The 18563-nt window shown below is 40.3% G+C and overlaps 1 protein-coding gene across 1 annotated transcript in view; it reads right to left on the bottom strand.

Moving 5' to 3' along the window:
• The window catches only part of Pappa2 (pappalysin 2), a 238598-nt gene that overhangs the window by 201715 nt on the left and 18320 nt on the right, over positions 1-18563 (bottom strand). Inside the window, exon 2 of the mRNA XM_075987453.1 lies at positions 13881-14952. Coding sequence (XP_075843568.1) covers positions 13881-14952 — 1072 coding nt within the window. The remainder of the gene's footprint in view (positions 1-13880; positions 14953-18563) is intronic.

The raw sequence follows: 18563 nt of genomic DNA on the forward strand, positions 1-18563 counted from the left end.
AACCAATACCCGATGAATAAAAAATTCTTCCAGAGAGCCACTTATTGAGAAATACGCATGCAAAATACATAAGGCTGAAACCATGGAATTCCAGATATATAAGGTAAAACTAAGATGTACCCTAACATGTGTCTTAGAGGGGTTCTTCGTATTAGTTTAAATTTCACTACTGCCAACTGAAACAATATCATTCACAATATCATTGCCTTAAAGTGCTGTGCTAGCTTCCCAGGATCACTAGTGCAATAGCATCTTTAGTCTGCATGCCCATCATAACAACTTCTGGTCTTGGGCTGCCTAAAAGACGAGTAGGTGACATTATCTATTTTCTGACTAATGATCTACGATGATATAGAAAGTAGCAGAATAGTAGAATTATGGATGGTGAGACCTTTTATCGCATTGAAATCTACAAAAAAAAGTAGATCAAAGTATTGAACAGCATGATTAGATATAGTTACAAAACACATTTAACTAAATATTCTAGATTGCACTCGGAGTCAGGTTGAGCAGCTGCTCTAATGTTACACTATGAATGCCACATAGTGTTGTCCCAGTTTCCAAGTTGATGGTTAAACCACTGGATGTGCATCAGTTATTATGATTCTATCTTTTGGCTGCACTGCATGCCTTTGTCAACTTTTGCTCTCCCCTGTGCTCCTCCTTAAACTCTTTGCTGATCTCTACTCATCGTTCAAGAGCAACACAAACCTCATCTCATTTCAAGGTGACTTTCCAATTGGGAAGCACTAATCACTGAATGATTCTTGGAATGAATAATGTGATGACCAAGTTTAGAGTCAAATTGGGATTGAAGAGAGATGGGAAGCAAAAAAGGCATCATTAATTACCATAGAAATTAAGACTTAGGAACCTCGGGTGATCAGAAGGAGCCCCTGGCAACTTAGATCTGCAGTTGTATGCATTTATGTCTGTCCCACAGGAACAGGAAAGGGTCATAGCTGTAGTGACTGCTCTAATGTCTAAATCATAGTAGGCATTCCATAATGTTTGTCATAAACTGAATGAATTAATGGAAGATAGATGGAATTAAAGAAGTGAAAAGGGGACCATTGTAACTCTTTTTAAAATCCCTTTTATACTGGCTGCCCAAACTAGAAAGAAGGACATTAAGCTCCATAGTTGAAGGAGATCAGGGTCATTTTGGCATCTTGATTATCACCATTCTCCCTCAAACCTTGGATATGTTTCAAGGTGTTGATGTTCCCCATAAAACCTGCTGCCCAGAACTGGGTACAGACTCCAGACAGACCCTGACCAGGAGATGCCTAGAGGGAGCATTTCTTCCAGTAATCTGGATACTCTACCCTTAACGGAGCCTAGGACTGTTGGCGAATTTTTAGTGCCACTTCGTGCTTTTACATGCCGACGGCTATTTTCACATCCATTGCTACATAGATCTTGACTGTCTTGACTTAGCTATTTTTATAGCCCAAGCTCTTAAGTTCATCATGTACATCTCCATGAAGCTGTGTTGAGCCCATTTGATTGGTTTAGAGTAATTCTGAATCCCTCTCATTGCCCTGACCTCCATCTCTTACCACACTTGGCAATATTCATGTGGAAACTCTTACTTGTGCCAAGTACACCGCACACACAGGCTTTCCTGAACAGTAACATTTTTATAACCATGGTGAAAAGAAGATACTCATTGTGCTTGGCTTTTCACTTTAGTATTCAGCCATGGCTAGGGGTGAGCAAGGTACCCTGACTTCTGCTTTATAATAAATGTCTAATACCCCATAAGACATGATCCCTGGTAGATTCCACACTGTGAAGGATAGCTTCTTCATATTTATTTTTCAGTTACCCAGTTAATGTCTCTTTGAGGATATATCTCTCTCTCCAACCCCACCATGCAATATTTCTCCAAACATTTTTCATAAGTGAAATAATCGCAATTTATGGAACATCCTTAACAGACATTTTCTTACTTGAATTTCACAATATTACTTTGCATGAGACAGGACAGTTAAGTACTTTTTTCTACACCCTCCTCTACTGCTTTAAGGGACTATCACTCAAACTCTATCAATGGTCCCCCATCTACTGGAGGAAGACAGCTACAATCTACTCTGTGTTCCCATCATCACTATTTGGCCTCTCTCTACCAATGAATTCTATTCCAGTCCTACCAGCTTCTTCATTCTCCCTTTGCCTGGAATAAATCTCAGAGACTAGCTCACAGCCTGGCTTGTTTCGAGCATTTGCTAAATTACTGTCTTTTCAGTAGGGTGCCCCACAGACACCCTCAAAAATGCTTCTTCCACAGCAAGTGTTCTCTGTTTCCCTTGTTCTCCTAAATATCTTGCCCCAGGTCTGAACATATACACATACCATGTACACAATTGTTTTTTGCTGACTGTCTCTCCTCACACTAGACTAGAGGCTCCGAGAAGGAAGAGGACTCATTAGAAAACCCACCATTCCCAACCAGGAGGAGGTACTCAACAAAGATTTGTTGGACATAAATTAATAGGAAAGCACTTGATCAGACAATCATGTGTCCAGATGAGAATGAGAACTGGGAGCCAAATATTTTCATGTCTGATTTTCCAGTTCTTTTTGTTGTGACACAATAGTTTTCCTAGACATTTTCAACCTGTCACACTTGCTGCCCAGAAGCTGACTAATGCACCTTAATGTCTTCAGCCCCACCAATCTACCACATTCAGCCTACATACCACCCTGGGTATATTTCCTGAAGAGGCAATCAAATAACCAGTGACTTGAGACAACCCTTTCTGGTTTAAAAATGGGGGTGTGGGTATTCGAAAACCCAAAGCCTTAGTATTAGCTCCTTTGAAAAAAGCCACAACTAGTCAATAATAGCAAAACCAAATTAAAATTTAAATGTCTTGCCAAGATGGAAGGAAATTAAAGGGAATGTCCAAGACATAAAGTAAAAGTAGAATGTAATAAATACATAAATACATAAAGAAAAGGGAGGAAGGAAGGAAGGAAGGAAGGAAGGAAGGAAGGAAGGAAGGAAGGAAGGAAAGAAAAGCCTATTGACTTCCTGGAGGGACCTAGAATTTCAAGTACCCACAAAGTTCAATTTGATAACAATATAGGACTCTTGTATACAACACAAAATAAAATGTAGGGTTTATCAAAGTAAGACATTTGATAAGAGAGACTCACATAAAAGCCAGAGCTCCAAAAGACTACATTTTCCATATAGTCCCTAAAAATTAAAAAGTTCTTCTTTATTAAGGGGCTCAAAACAAATTTTATGTTCCTTGGTTGTGAGCCAATAAACAAAGATAAAACATCCCCTGAAAATTTGAATCTACAAACTAATCCTCTGAGATTTTCATCTCAATCCTAATACCCTGCAGCCTTTCAAAAGTATAGTCTGTGTTAATATATTTTAAAATGGTTTTATATTGCCATGTCCATAATACATCTGCCAAAAGTAAATGTAAGAAAATGGGTTTACAATAAAAATAATCTCAAGGCAGTGTGAAGAAACAAAATCCATGAAGAAGAGTAAGCAGAAACAACAAGAACCCAATCAGATTGTATAAAAATTAAAATAAATAGGTATAATGTTTTAACTGAACCTTTTGAGATAAGATATAGATTCATATATAAGCTATATTACAGAGCAATCCTGCATATATTTTATCCATGTTCCATTGATAATAGAATCTTGACAAACCATAAAGTAATATCTCAACCAAAGGGCCTGAATTCCATCCCTAGAACCCACCCCATGTAAGGGTAAAAGGGGAGAAACTCCTCCACAAAGTTATCATCTGACTTCCTCTTGGATGCTTTGACAAACACACCCATATATCTGTGGTACACACACACACACAGAGAGAGAGAGAGAGAGAGAGAGAGAGAGAGAGAGAGAGAGAGAGAGAGAAACAAATAATATTTATAAGATAGCAAGTTAGCCAAGCCTGCAGGAAGGAACAAATAGACAATATACCCAACAACATTTACTCAAATCTCATGAAGAAAGGCAAAGACCCAGAAACATTTGAGATATCCAGACATAGAGACTGAATATGAGGATACATGCCCATAATCCAGGAAGACACAAGAGGAATGTAAACTGGAAGCTAGCCTGAGCCACATAATGAGACTTTGTCTAAAAATCAAAAGGAAGACCTAGAGAGAGAGAGAATCAGAAAGATTGTAAGTAAGAGCTGGAGGAAGGGAGGGTGAGCAGAGTTACTGATATTTAATAGTAGGTCCAGGAAAATGAGGAGGATGTATTTGAATAACTATGCTTCACAACCTCCCCGAGCTGATGACGGCATGAGTGCTCAGATTTGATGACAGCAAACCTCAAGTAGAATTTAAAAAAGTGAAGATCACAACAAATATGTCATAGTAAAATTATAGCGTATCAAAGAGACAAATTTTCTCAAAACACAGCTAAAGAGAAAAAGCAGAATAAACACAAATCAATAACAATTAGTCAATTTGTAAGATCACTAGGAGCTGGAAAGGGATAACTTAACAAGAGTAAACAGTCAATCTGAGTGTTTACACCTAACAAAGATATCTTTGAAAAAGTTTGATAAAGATGCTTTGTGGAAGCAATAGTCTTAAGACTAGAAAATACTTAATAAAAGAAAATTTTAATGATATTTTCTAGATATAAGAAAATTGATCTCAAGGCATGAAGATGGCTCAAAGGGGAGAGATGCTTGTGGCCTGAGCCTGATGGCCTGAGCCAAGAATCAGCTCCACCAAGTTGTCCTTTGGCCTCCACATGAGCATGCGCCATAGTGTGTGTGCATACATAGTGCACACACACACACACAGTTAAAATAGAGTAATATTTAAACATGTTTTCTCTAAAGGAAAATCTATACCTCAAGCTAGATGGTAACTACTGACACTGAGCCATAATAAAACAAAGGTTTCTGTCTCTATACATTTCCTATGGCACCACACTGTGTCTTGTGCAACTCCCTAAGCCAAACTTCTAACACCTGTTAGGTCTAACTTTTTCACTTTGGGCTTTTCTCTCTCTTTTCTATGAAACTGCCCTTCCCAACGTCTCTTTTCACAGTGACCTTATCATGTTTATACCTGACAATATGCGCCTTTCCATAGTATCTCCTATATTCTACTCTTCATGTCATAAAGAACTCACTTCTTTCATAAAGTCCTTCTAGTGTGATTTCCATTCCCTTTCCTTCATTTCCTCATATACAGCCTGTGTAAGGATTATATAATTAAAATGAATGCATACTCATTATTTCCAGCTGCTAGGGACATGACCTCCCCCACTATAGCATTGTCTCTGAAGTCAGTTGGGTTCCTGTTCTGTCGCTTCATGATGGTCGTTGGTTCACTCTATAAATCTCATTTTTACATAGAAAACATAGGAAATTGAAATATTCAATTCTTAAATGCTGCTGTCATCATTAAATGCAATAATCATTATAAAATGTAGTTCTGTTCCAACCATAAAATTAATGATTTTGCATTCTAAATCATGGGGTCCTGAGAACACAACTGTTATGAATGTTCTATGGTTATCACAGACAACCAGAAAAACCTAAGCAAAAATAAAATAAAATAAAAATGACTATGCTTGTCTAAAATAAAAGATAATAAAAACAGCCGACTTTACCCAGAATGTTGAATCAGTTGGTATAAGACTACAGTCGTGGAGCCCTAAGCAGCCTTCCCAACTATTTGTCTTTTGGTCACAGTTGATAGAAACAAAGGCTGACAGAAATCTGTGACTTTGGCCTCACACACAAAAATGAGTTGGGTCAATTCTCATTGAGTGTCTGTAGAATTTGAATCAAAATATTTCAAAAAATTGAAGCAATTAGTAGTAAGAAATGAATCTAAAAGAAAAGAGCCAAATAGGTAAAACAGGAGCCACAACAAACTGAAGAAATGTTTATAAAGCTGTAGGGAGCAGCAACTATGGTGGTCTAGTGGATTGCTAACAAGACACAAGTGTCAAGAGTGGTGAGCTGTCCGAACAAGATGCTACTGCTGCAAGTCATGACATCTCAGAACCTGTATTCCTCACCAAAATCTTTATGAATCCTATGCAATTGCACAATAAGTCTAGTGCCTTTGGTTCAGTATATCACTGATGATTAATCACAAAAGCCTAAGACTTTTAAAAACAGTCTCGGCTAATCTATGAAATCATCTCAAAGAGGTTCTATTCAGAACAGGTTTATGTATGCTGAGTGCCTTGTATCTCCTATCGAAATCTGCTCTCACTTGCCATCCCCTCCAAAAAAAATTCGTCCGATTTCCTGAGGCTGTAGTTGACTATTATTTCTCTTTTGGCTAAAATGTATGTCTCAAGCTTTCAGCATACTAGGACTCCAGTTAACCAAATAATGAGTTGGTTAACAGAATGGCTTTAAACCATTCTCTCCACAAATACCTTTTAACTTATTTTGCTTGCCCCTAAATGTGGCAATTCTACCTGTGATGAGATAAATAGAAAAGATTAATAAAATTTATAAAACTGTTATCAACACCGAGTAATATTTGTTGCCTTTGAATCTCTACTCCACTGTCATTTACTCTACATAGACTTTTCATTTGTGTGTGTGTGTGTGTGTGTGTGTGTGTGTGTGTGTGTGTGTGTATGCTGGTTTTATGTATATATATATATATGTGTGTGTGTGTGTGTATGTGTGTGTGTGTGTCTGTGTGTGTTTACATATGATATATGCTACATGTATATATGTGACATATATTTTATATATAATCACTTCATTTTTACTATACTAACCAAGTATTTTTTTTTGTTCCAAGAACTATGAACAAAGAATCAAAAGTCTTGTGTAAGAGACAGGCAACAAGGGATAATTATAGTATACTATGATGAATATATAGTAGGACAAACATTTATAGTAAATATTTTAGATATTGTGGGCCATCTGGTCTTTTTGTAACTATACAAGTCTACCACATGAAAGCAGCCCATAGATAATATACAAACAAGCGGGTATGGCTGTGTTCCAATAAAACTTTGTTTATGTAATCATAGTTGGCCAAATTTAGTACACTGATCACAGTTTGCCAACCACTGTACTAGAGTAAGAACATGACTTTCCAACAATTATTTATTGAATACTTAGTTTATTCCTTTTTTGTTCTAGGTTCTAGGGTACAATAGTAACCAACCACGTGAAAATTCCTTCATCATGGAATTTGCTTTCCACTGGAGAAGATCGACATTAAGGAAAATGAACCAAATAACAGGCTAGTGATAAATTCTAAAAAGAAAGCTCAAACAGGAACAAAACAAGGAAAACTCAAGGGAGTATGTGAAGTTTTATATGGAGCCACCAAAGAAGACCTCACCCGAAGGTGACATTGAAATATCACCAGAAAAAGAAAGGGTGAAAGATAACCACACATAAATCTGGAGGAGAGCATTCCAGAGGAGTGACAAACAGCAGAAAGCCCCTGCTGAAGGAGTGTAACCAGCAGGTCTAAGGACAGGGAGAAAGGCCATGGTGCTAGGATATAATTGGGTGGTAGGTACAGAGAGAAGTGAAGCCCCTAATGTGACAGTGTGAGATCAGGGAGGTCCCATAGAGCAAAGTGGCATTGTTCCGTAACCTTGACTCCTTGTGAGCTGAGGGCTACTGTAGAAGGATCACACGATCTGAATTATGATCTCAGAAATACTCTGCCTTATTAAAAATAGACCTCGGGTAGAAGGACGAGCAAGAACAAAAGAACACGGGACTGGTTTGGAAGCCTTTGCAATGACTGAAGGAAAGCACGAACTGGCCAGGAGATGGTAGTCAATACTGAGCAGATGAGAAACAGTACAAGTGCAATTAAAAGGTCATATTCCAGGACAAGGAAGCTTCCCAGGAATGAAGACATGGTACCCTTTAGAAGTCAAGGCTAGGTTAGAATTAGTTATCCAAGTATTGAGCTTGAGAAATCAGGTCCACAACTGTTAGAAGAAGTCCTAGATGACAAGGGAAAGAAAGTACGCAACTCAAAAATGCAATTGGTCAGCAGCTTCCTCCAGGGGGAGGTACTAAGATTAAACAGCCTTAGAAAGAGCCCTGGAGCAAAAGCAACTCTGTGTTCTACCCACTGCCCAATCTGTATCTCTGACATCATGAGAACACGGGCCTGGATTAGGGAAAAACAAGATTTCATATAGATAGATAGATAGATAGATAAATAGATAGATAGATAGATAGATAGATAGATAGATAGATAGATAGATAGATCGTCATTAAAGAAAGGTACAGAGAAGGTTTCTATAGAGAAAACAGAAAGAAGGAAAACGTAAGTATGCAGCTGTCTTTATGCTTACATTCTAGGAAGAGATCTTGAAATGACATCAGATCAGCTGAGAGAAAGAGGCAGCTGGCCAAGGGACCAGAACTGCACCCCAACTCCTAGGAAAACACCCAACTACCTTGAACGACTTGGATGCGGTTGGAGACTGGGGTCTCTCAACATTTTTCCTAAGAGGAAATATTTGTAACCCAGACAGACCGCATGGCTCAGCCACAAGTCTGTATACTGAGCCAAGAAATAACCACAAAGGGAGAAAAACAGTCTCTCTTCTCACACCTGGAGAGAAAAATGTCCTTAGCCAGGTGAAGAGAAACGCTGTATTTTATTTACTCTAAGACAATATTTATTGCAACTGTGGAAAATTCTCCTGTAGGAGAATAAACAGGAGAGGTTTCTGTTTCTACATAAATTGCCCAAGCTTATCTTTTTTTTCTCTAATTCTCCTCATCAGGTGACACTGGCAGGAGAAGCTGAGATGTCCCTTTAGTTTGTTCAATTCAAATGCGGTGAAGTAGAAAGACTGAGGGATTTTTTTTTTTCTGTTCAGTTTTAAAGCCCTTCTCTTGGTTTCTTCTCTCCCTGCCCTCTTCTACCCCCTTACACTTATTTTCCCCTGATTTTTTTTTTTTTTTTTGGATTCAGGGAACTTTGAATCTTGACTTCAAAAGAAATGTATAATGAAGGCTGGCTGATGTTTAACAGACCCATCACTGCAGGAGCCCAGCTCCACCATTCCTTTGGCTCCAAAGCCACAGTGTGTGGGTGAGCAAATCCCAGGGAAGTCCCAACATACAAGCTAGTGTATGGGTAGTTTCTCCACCCGTCCCCTTTGATATCACGTGCAATAGCCCTCCTGACCCAAGATGCTCCATTCCCATGGTACAATTCACATACCACATGCGTTTTGCCCTGACCGTGCTGACACCTCTCAGTCCGCATACTAGCGTTCCATGCACAGTCTTTTGCTCCCTTGAACAAGACTCAGGGAATGGAGCAGAGAACAGAACAGGGAGCACAAGAGGTGTTTGCCTAGCACAACCTTCAGAACACACATGGCTGGTTTCCCACTACCTGCTCCCTAGCAAGGTCTAAGTGACCTTGCTTCAACAGGACTCAGCCATTTGCTTATACTTAATGATTATTCTCCTCAACAACAGTATTAAGAATCTGAGACATGGAATCAAAAGGGGAAACAAGTACGCAGTTCCACAATGGACTGCATACTTAATGCAACTCCTGTGAAAAGGAGCAAATCAGATAGATAGAAAGCAAGTACAGAAGCCGAGAAATGATGTTAGAAAGGAAGATGATAAAAGCAGTGACCAAAGGGAACTGAAAGCTTCAAATGGCCAGGGAAACTTGAGTTTATTTCAGGCACAGGGTTGTTCCTGGCTTAGCTCTCTAAGTGAATGGTCGACGATAATTATGATTGGATTGATGTGGGCGTACAACCCCTTCTCTCCTGCACCTCTTGAGGACTCTCTAAAGACAATTAGGAAGCAGAAGTGGATATCTGGCTTAGCCTTCCTTAGCCACAGCCAAGTTCCTCTATCTCACTAATTCTGATCCACTGGCTGGGTCATATATCTATAACTCATATCTCCTCTGACCAGTCCCAATCCTTATAAATGCTTTCCCTTTGATAGCCCCATCTGGGCTACAGATGTTTGATGCTGGATTCCATGGACTCTCTCCTCCTCCCAGAGTCTTTGAGAAAGGAACTACTTTGGCCTACATTTCTGACTTCTCAATGGGAGTGGTGGGAAAGTTTAATAGGATTTGGAAAGCAAGAACAATCATCAAACATCAATCATCAATTACCAATGAATGTTGCTCTGTGGTCTATCTATAGATCTGAGCCCATTCTCCCTGTACCCCCCTCCCCCAAACTGCGAGTTCCTAAATAGATGAACTCTGTGCCTGATATAATCACTCCTTCAATAAGTGTCTGGCAAAACATTTGTTGAAGTTGGATCCTTTAAGAGTCAGAAAATAATGGGACTGTGAGATTGAGCTTTGTGATATAATTGTAATATCAAGAGTGTTGTACATGGCTAATTTAATTCAGAAGTAACCACTCATTTTACCAACCCCAAAAACCTCATAGAAACCCAGAGACCAGGGTCCCCTATGAATCCAAAGTTCTTTCAAATGATCCAAGCCATGGCATAGAAAGGCACTATTTATAGGCCTTGTTGTTTTTCATGCTTCAGCCTGTATTTAAATCCAGAGAATTTAGATACAAATTTTAAGTCCTCCAGGAAGTTGCTAGATCTTTTCTTTAGGGATTCTTTTATTTGTCCCTCTGCCTAGTTTAATGCATCTGACATTCCATAAGAACCTGATAAAGGACACTGTCTCAGTTTTTTCCACAACAATAAAAAATAATTCAGTGTTTTAATAACTAAAATTCAGCACAAAGAGCATAAGATAGAAGATAAAGGAAAACTTCACACATAGATTAAGTATGAGGGGATTGAAAGAGAAAAAACCCTTACCTGTCACTGTGTATTTTGGGTTTCATCTTTCAAAAGGGGAAATTTGGGAACAATTAAACATAAATAGAGATTTTAAATTACGTTCCCTACTGTGAGAACAAGCACTAGACTTTTGAAACAAATCGCCAGCATGAAGAAGAGAGACAATAAATTTTTTAAATCTTATTTTCATAAAACAAAAACAAAACCTTACAACTTTAAACAAAAAAGGCTGGCTAAAAACGATAGTGCAGAGGTTAATAGAACATATTACATTTCCACTGGAACCCAAGTTTGGTTCCCAGAACCCGTATTGGTGGTTCACAATTGCTTCTAACTCCAGCTCCAGGAGATCCAATACCTCTATCCTCCACAGATACCTGCACATATATGCACATATTCATACATAGACACACACAGAGGACAACATTTAAAGTAATAAACCCAGATCTTTAAACAACTAAAATCTTAAACAAAATAAACGTACTAAAGTTAGATTTTTTTTAAAATTTATCTTGAAAATTTTAAGTTGTCTAAAGAAATAGAAGATAATTGCTTCTCTTTGAGTGAAGATCAAGTGTAATATATGTTGTGGAATATTATTTTAAGATGTGTTACATTTGTTTATGCTGTGGAACATTTGTTTTAATGATGTGAAGATGTGTTGCATTCTTTTTTGTTTCATTTGTTTAACTCTGTGAAACTGGGTTACTTTGCCTGCCTAAAACACCTGATTGGTCTAATAACGAGCTGAATGACCAATAACTAAGAGGGAAAAAGAACAGGCAGGACTGGCAGACGGAGAGAATAAATAGGAGGAGAGCTCTGAGATGATAAGACCTAGGAAAAAGAAGGAAGGAGAGAAGGATATCAGAGGTCAGCCACCAGTTACATAGCAAGCCACGGAGTAAGAAGTAAAGAAAGGTATAGAAAAAGATAAAGACCAGAGGCAAAAGATAGACTGGATAATTTAAGAAAAGACAGTTAGAAACAAGTCAAGCTAAGGCTGGGAAATTATAAGAAAGAATAAATCATCAATCTTGTTAGAGGGGAAGGACAATTCAGGCACCCTCTCCACTCTTGCTTAGGGTCTTAGCAGGGGTCATCCTTGAGGATTCCTGGGAATTACCCTAGTGTCAGGTTTCTCGCTAGCCCCATAATGGCTTCCTCAATCAAGATATCTCTTTTCTCGCTTTCCCTCTCTGTCCTTCTCCCATCTCAGTCAACCCATTTCCTCACATTCTCCCCCCCTCTTCCCTTCTCCCCACCCCTCCCTTTCTGATATCCTTTCTACCCACCCCCACACTCCCAATTTCCTCTGGAGATCTTGTCTATTTCCCCTTCGCACATAGAAACTTCATCCAGCAACTGATGGAAGCAGATGCAGAGATCCACAGCTACAACTGGGCTGAGATCCCAGAGTCCAGTCAAAGAGAGGGAGGAGCGGTAAGTTGAGCAAAGGGGTCAAGACCATGATGAGGATACCCACAGAAACAGCTGACTTGAGCTAGTGAGAGCTCGCGGACTCCAGACTGACAGCAAGGAACCTGCATAGGACCAAACTAGGCCCTCTGGATGTGAGTGACAGTTGTGTCACATGCACACACACTGTGAATTAAATATTTTTAACAATCAGTAATGTTCAAATATTCAAGACTGGGAGTTTTGCTTCGTGGCAGGCTGATGCTTAGCATAATCAAGGCGCTGGATTTAATGCTAGTACTTCTAATAGTATAAACATCCCCTTTAGTTATACAAGGCAAATATTGCATCTGGGCATCATAGGTCTGGATAATAAACGGAATGAGATGTGTTTCCATAGCAACTCTGAGACCGTGAAGGAATAAGTTTTAAAGACCCAGATATGGGTAATGCAGCCAAAATTCATAGAGCTAAAGGGCCATTCTGAAGAAAAAGTTGCCCAGACACCCTGAAAAGACTGTTAACTGGGACTTCGATGAGGGCTCCTGGTACAGTTGGAATCTGGTCTGTTGTCTCCCAAAGTCTCCTATGGTAAAGCACTAGTTGCTAACTGATGGAATTTTTGGAAGTGATGGATCATGAGAGGAGAGCCCTGAGCTCATGAATGGATTGATCGACTAATAGACTCCTCATTTACTGTCTTTATTGGGAGGTCGTAGAGACTTCAAGGGCAGGGTTTACTGAGGGGGGTGAGTCACCAGCACATACTGTTAAAGTGCCTATCTTGTCTCCTAACACCACTCAGACTTTCTCTGCTTCCTGGCTTTCATGAAGTAACAGCTTTCCTCTGCAGTGTAGAGGTCTCACCATAGGTCCCCATACATAAACTGAAACCTCTGAGACTGTAAGTAAAAAGAAAAAATATGTATGGCTCCTCTTTTAAATCACTTCCCTCAAGTATCTGTCACAGCAACAGAGTCTGACCAACAAGTCCTTCTAAGGTCAGGGTAGTGCTACAGGAAGTGACAGCAGTGGTCAAGTCTAGTGGAAGGTCCTCATATCGCCAGGAATGTGCTCTTAGTGGGGACTGCAGGACCCTGGCCTCTTCCTCCTCTTCTCTTGCTTCCTGAAGCATGAAGCAAACAGTTTGCTCCTGCCACCGTGGGCTGCTTTGTCCACCAGGCCTACCCAGACTGGGACTGGTGCATCCAGAGTATTAGCCCTAATAAGCTCACTTCAAATATATCATTTTACTGACAAAAAAATGACTAACTCACCAACTCGCTCGCTCATGACAGTGACTTTTTCACGGAGCTAAGAGACTGAGAAATACTTCCCTTTCTCTCTGAGGAAACCCGTGTTTCTTCTTGGGGATCATTTGGGCTCCTCTGGTAGGAGTTCTCCAGCTCCTCAGTGCCTCCTCTGCCCTGCGCAAGTTTTGTGGGAGTTTGGCTCCACTCCACAGACCTTGAGCTCTGTGAGAGCTGTACGTGATGAGGCATTTCCAAATCCTCAACTACCTCACACACCTAGCGCTTCCACGAAAGCCAGTAAAGCCTAGGAGGGAAGATCATTTTATCTGGGGGCTATATGAAACCTCTTTGTCTCCAGGAAGCCAAAGAGTAGTATCACATCAGAAACGCGCATGTAAGAAGAGAATTCCAAATCCCAGTTCCTTACCTCTTGGGTGAGTCCGGGTCAAAACAAGTCTTGCGGACATCAGTCACTTCAGGATCGCAGCAGTCCCCATCATCAAAATCATTCAGCATGTTGTTGCACTCCACATGACAGAGTCCATCTCTGCGATTCCAGGAGTAGCAGCGGCCCTGAAGGCGGCAATCGCCCCCATCGTAGCCAGTGAGTGGATGCTCACACTCGGAGTCACAGTGGTCATTGCCAATCTTGCTGGGCTCACAGTTAACGAGCACGACCCGGTGGCGCAGGGTGGAGTTGTGGACCCGGTGGACACTCAGCTGCCAGCTGATGTTGTAGCGGCTAAAGGCCTCATTCAGTGCCACGTGCTGCCGGCGGATTTGGTCATCACTCACAGTGGGATGCAGCCCTTCATCGTCACAGATGTTCACCACCTGGTAGCGAATCACTTTCTCTCCCCGAAGGGGCCCATGCTTATTGTACTGGGAGATCAGTTCCACATTGTCGCAAGCTGTTTGCCCACAAAGTGGGGGCTGCAAAGGTGACAGAATCTCAGGCTGTGACTCAGAGTCCTGGAGAACCTCAAGTCGGGGATAGGTCTCATCTCTAAAGGGAGCCCACTGTTCCCTCAGAGGGTCAAAAGTGGCTGTCAGGATCAAGGTAGTCAATTCATCTGCTCCACTTGGGTGCTGGGGACTGTGCTGGAGGTGGGCTTGTGAGAGAGCAGTGGACCAGATGACCAGCGTACCCAGATATCCACGGAAATAATGCCCATCTTCCGAACTGTCCCCTCCCAGGAGTAGAGAGCGGCAGGATGCCATGAAAGGGCTGTTGAGTGGACCAGACTGGTCAGGACTGCTAGCCACTCGAGTGCCATCCACATACAGAGATATTTGCTCCCCATCATAAGTGGCTGCAACGTGAGTCCATGTGCCTGGCTGGTAGCGGCTGTGGCTGGTCACAACTGTAGCTTTCTTCACCCGGTCAGTGCGAAGAGAAAAGAAGAAGCGAGCATCTCTCCTCCCCTTGTCCTTCCCTGAGCGGATCCCCAGGGCCCAGCCCTTGTCATTGGCTGTGTGGGAGCAGTTATCAAACACACCTGGGAAAGAAGGAAGAGTTGTAGGGAGAAAGACCAGATACAAAGGGAGTGGAGAAAAGGAGAGGAAAAGTCCGTGTAAATAGCAAGAACCTAGGTTTTCAGTTCCCCACACTGGCTGCCTGCCCACACTCCCATATCAGATACATTGACAGTATCTGATATAACAAACAAAAAAGAAAAGCAAGACAATCCCATTCAATTTGGCTCTTTCTGGTATTTTCAAATAACCAAGATAGAAGCCAAGAGGTAGACTTCCAACACAAACGATGATCACCCTTCGCTGTGAATATCCTCCATGCTCAGGGACTCTGAGGGCCTCCTTCCCTAGACTGACTCTAGAGTCTTTTCACTTCCTCAGAAGCCTGGGGAGAGTCACAGTTTCTGAGACCGTAAAGACCATCATTCATTTTCTTCCTTGAACATTGAAAGGATGTTTCTCGTGAGGAAAATAAGGCACTTGTAATATCCAAATATCTTTCCGAGCCCACTTCTCCTCTAGTACAATAGTCAGCAACAAAGAACAGCTATTTCCCAGACAATCCAAAATAGCAGTGGTCCCAGGGGCCAAGCCTCAAGATTGAGAAAGTCAGTTAGGAGAATGGCCATTTTCTATCCAGTGATGTCTATCACCGAACACAAACAGGACTCCCCAAATAAATGAGATCCTTGCATATATTGCCCCACTACCCGGCTCAGAAAAAGCACTAGACCAATAAATTCACTAGAATAAATAATAGCAAAGATACCTGTGGATACGAAATCTAAAAATGGGGGCAGCAAGGAGCATGTGAGGGACATGGTGGGAGAGCCACAGATGGAAAAGAACCCTCAGGCAGAGGGGCATGCTTGAGTCCCAGCGTGACATCTCCTGCTTAGTAGCTTCTTCTTAAATACGCTAAGGCAATGATTCTCAACCTGTGGGTCAGGACCATTTTGGCAAATTTCTATCTCCAAAAATATTTACATTACGATTCATAATCATTGCCAAATTACATTTATGAAGAGTACCAAAAATAATCTTATGGTTGGGGGTTACCACAACATATTAAAGGGTCACCGGATGTGGAAGATTGAGAACCACTACTCTAAGGAGCATCTTTATTAATAAACTACAAAGAAAGCATTACACTTCAATGGAAACACACAGCATGATAAATGTTCTACAATGATGAATGATTGATAGAGAGTATTCGGATCTGGTGCTTGAGAATAAAATGAGTGTTGTTCTCCCCTGGACTATTAGACAATCATTTATCTATTCCCTGAATTCCTGTGTAATCTAAGCCAACAATATTTGTTTGTGGATGGTATAGATGTATTAGCAAAAGGCTTCTCATTCTTTTTCCTTTTTGATTAATTCTTTGAGAAATTTATGTAATATCACTTTTATCATATGCATCCCTTCCTCCAACTCCTCCCAGAACACCCCTTCTCCATCTGCCCTACTTTGTGTCCTCACTGAGGAAAAACACATCGATTCCAATTTGGGAGAGCATGTTTTCTTTACGGCTTCCACTTTCATGGCAAGCAAATAGCTACGCTCTCATAAATGACAGAATGTATTCTCCTGTCCCTGACATAAAATAACTTGAAATTTGAGGGACAAATGTATTCTAAACACTATAGTGCTTTGTCAACTGAATAGTTAAACTTTGAAGAATGATAATTGCATATTATAATATAAGATAGTAAAGAATAATAATTAAATTTTGAAGAATGGGTAATGACTAATTACAATGCAATTCCAACTTGGCAATATTGGTTTTTGATTTTTTGCTTTATTTTCTGGTTTTGTTTTTTACTTTTATTCTTATATTAAGAGAGTTTAAGAACTACTTCTCTAACAATCCTTGCATCAGGTGGTTTTTCATAAAGAAGACAAACTTACTATGACCAATACTAAGTTCTCTGCTTCATCGTTTCTTCTACTTTACATTCTGAAAAGTACAGAATTACCTTAATTATGTTCAATCTCTGTCCTGTGAACAAAAGTGCCACATTATTTAGTATGAGTACCATAGAGTCACTGATAGCTCAGCTATATGCTGATTTTTTTTAAAAAAAATTGAAAGTCTGTGTTACAAACAGCTGCCTACACAGGCATGTATAAAGGATTGGAGCATAGATATTTTAGATAATTTTTAATAAATTGTTAATTAAATTTAGTGGCAATTTTTTTGAAAACTTTAGTCTACCATCCTCAGAATGCTATTTGATCAACAGTACAGTAATGATTTCTACTTAGTTGTCTCACCGGAAGCTATAAAGTTCTCAAGTTACTAATTTTCAGTGTTTGCTAATTTTTGTAGTGCAAATTACACCCACAGTGCTACTTTTAGGCTGCTAATATGATGTCACTGCACATGGTATTGGGAAGAGAGGTGCACACTTGGCTCCGCTAAAACAGTAGGAGACAGTTCCAAGAGCTCCAGACGGAAAAGGAACACGGATCTAAGCGGCCAAATGTCTCCCTCTCTTTCCCTCTGACTGAAGTAGACTCAGCTGCGTCGCAGATGATGTGACTTTCTGTCGTTTGAAGGGGGTAAATATTGCCTCCCATCTAGGTCTCCAACGATTGGATGTCTACCTGTGCGCCAGTGATACCTGTGAATAAAATCTGTCCATTCCCAGCCTGCTCTGTATGGCCCTTTAATTATAAGCTGGACCTGCAGGGCAGCCTGGCACAGCTTCCCAGGAGCCCTTAGGAATGACTCTCAGCCCTTCTCAGTTGACCCCACCAAGCAGAAACACGATAAATTTTGTTTCACGGAGGAAAAAAATGACAGAATCACCATATTGAGGACACGTCTCTCTCCTCTCAGTCTAGCACAGAGGACGGCGGAACCAGCATGAGCGGAGCCAACACAGTATACGTGGTGAAACTCAGAGCTTGTGCAAGAGTGGGATTTTATAACTTTGGATGTACATGTGATAGAAACAAACACATTATAACTGGTGTTTATTCATCAAAGCCACATTCTTGGGAAGAACAGAGGGACCAGATCGTGAATATGATTTATGAAGTCACTCAGCAACAAAATGAACTCTGATAGCCCATGGTTAGAAAAATCAGTTCAAGTGATGTAACTCAAAGGGTGGCGGTGGGATTGAAGCCAAACATTTGAATCACATCCTCTTAAAACTTAGATAATAATTTTCCAGTGCTCCCTTCCAATTGCTCTCTGTTATAGATCGATGTTTACTAAATTTACACATGGCTAAACACCTTATGTTATATTAAACTGAGTGTTTAAGGGGATAAAGTAAATTCGGGGAGTAGATCTATATCTTGTTCATTGTGTTTATGTTCTGAACTCTCAAAACAATATATTTAGAAGCCATGGTGATTTTAACAGGTCATATACTCAAGTGTCTTCAAGAAAAAAACAATTGCTTCCAATTCTCTACTGCTATTAATTACTAGCATTTGAAATTAATACAGTCAGTTACCCTTAGGGAAAATGTCCATCTCTCAAACTAAATTATCCCCAGAGCAATATGAACAGTTCTAATAAAATGTGAGCCTCAGAGCTAGAGTGTTGTGAGTAACTGGTTAGTCGGGAAATTTTCAGCACAGTCCTTGCATAGACATTACCCTGATTTTTTTTGAA

This window comes from Microtus pennsylvanicus, chromosome 10 (assembly GCF_037038515.1).
Source record: "Microtus pennsylvanicus isolate mMicPen1 chromosome 10, mMicPen1.hap1, whole genome shotgun sequence".
Classification (NCBI taxonomy): Eukaryota; Metazoa; Chordata; class Mammalia; order Rodentia; family Cricetidae; genus Microtus; species Microtus pennsylvanicus.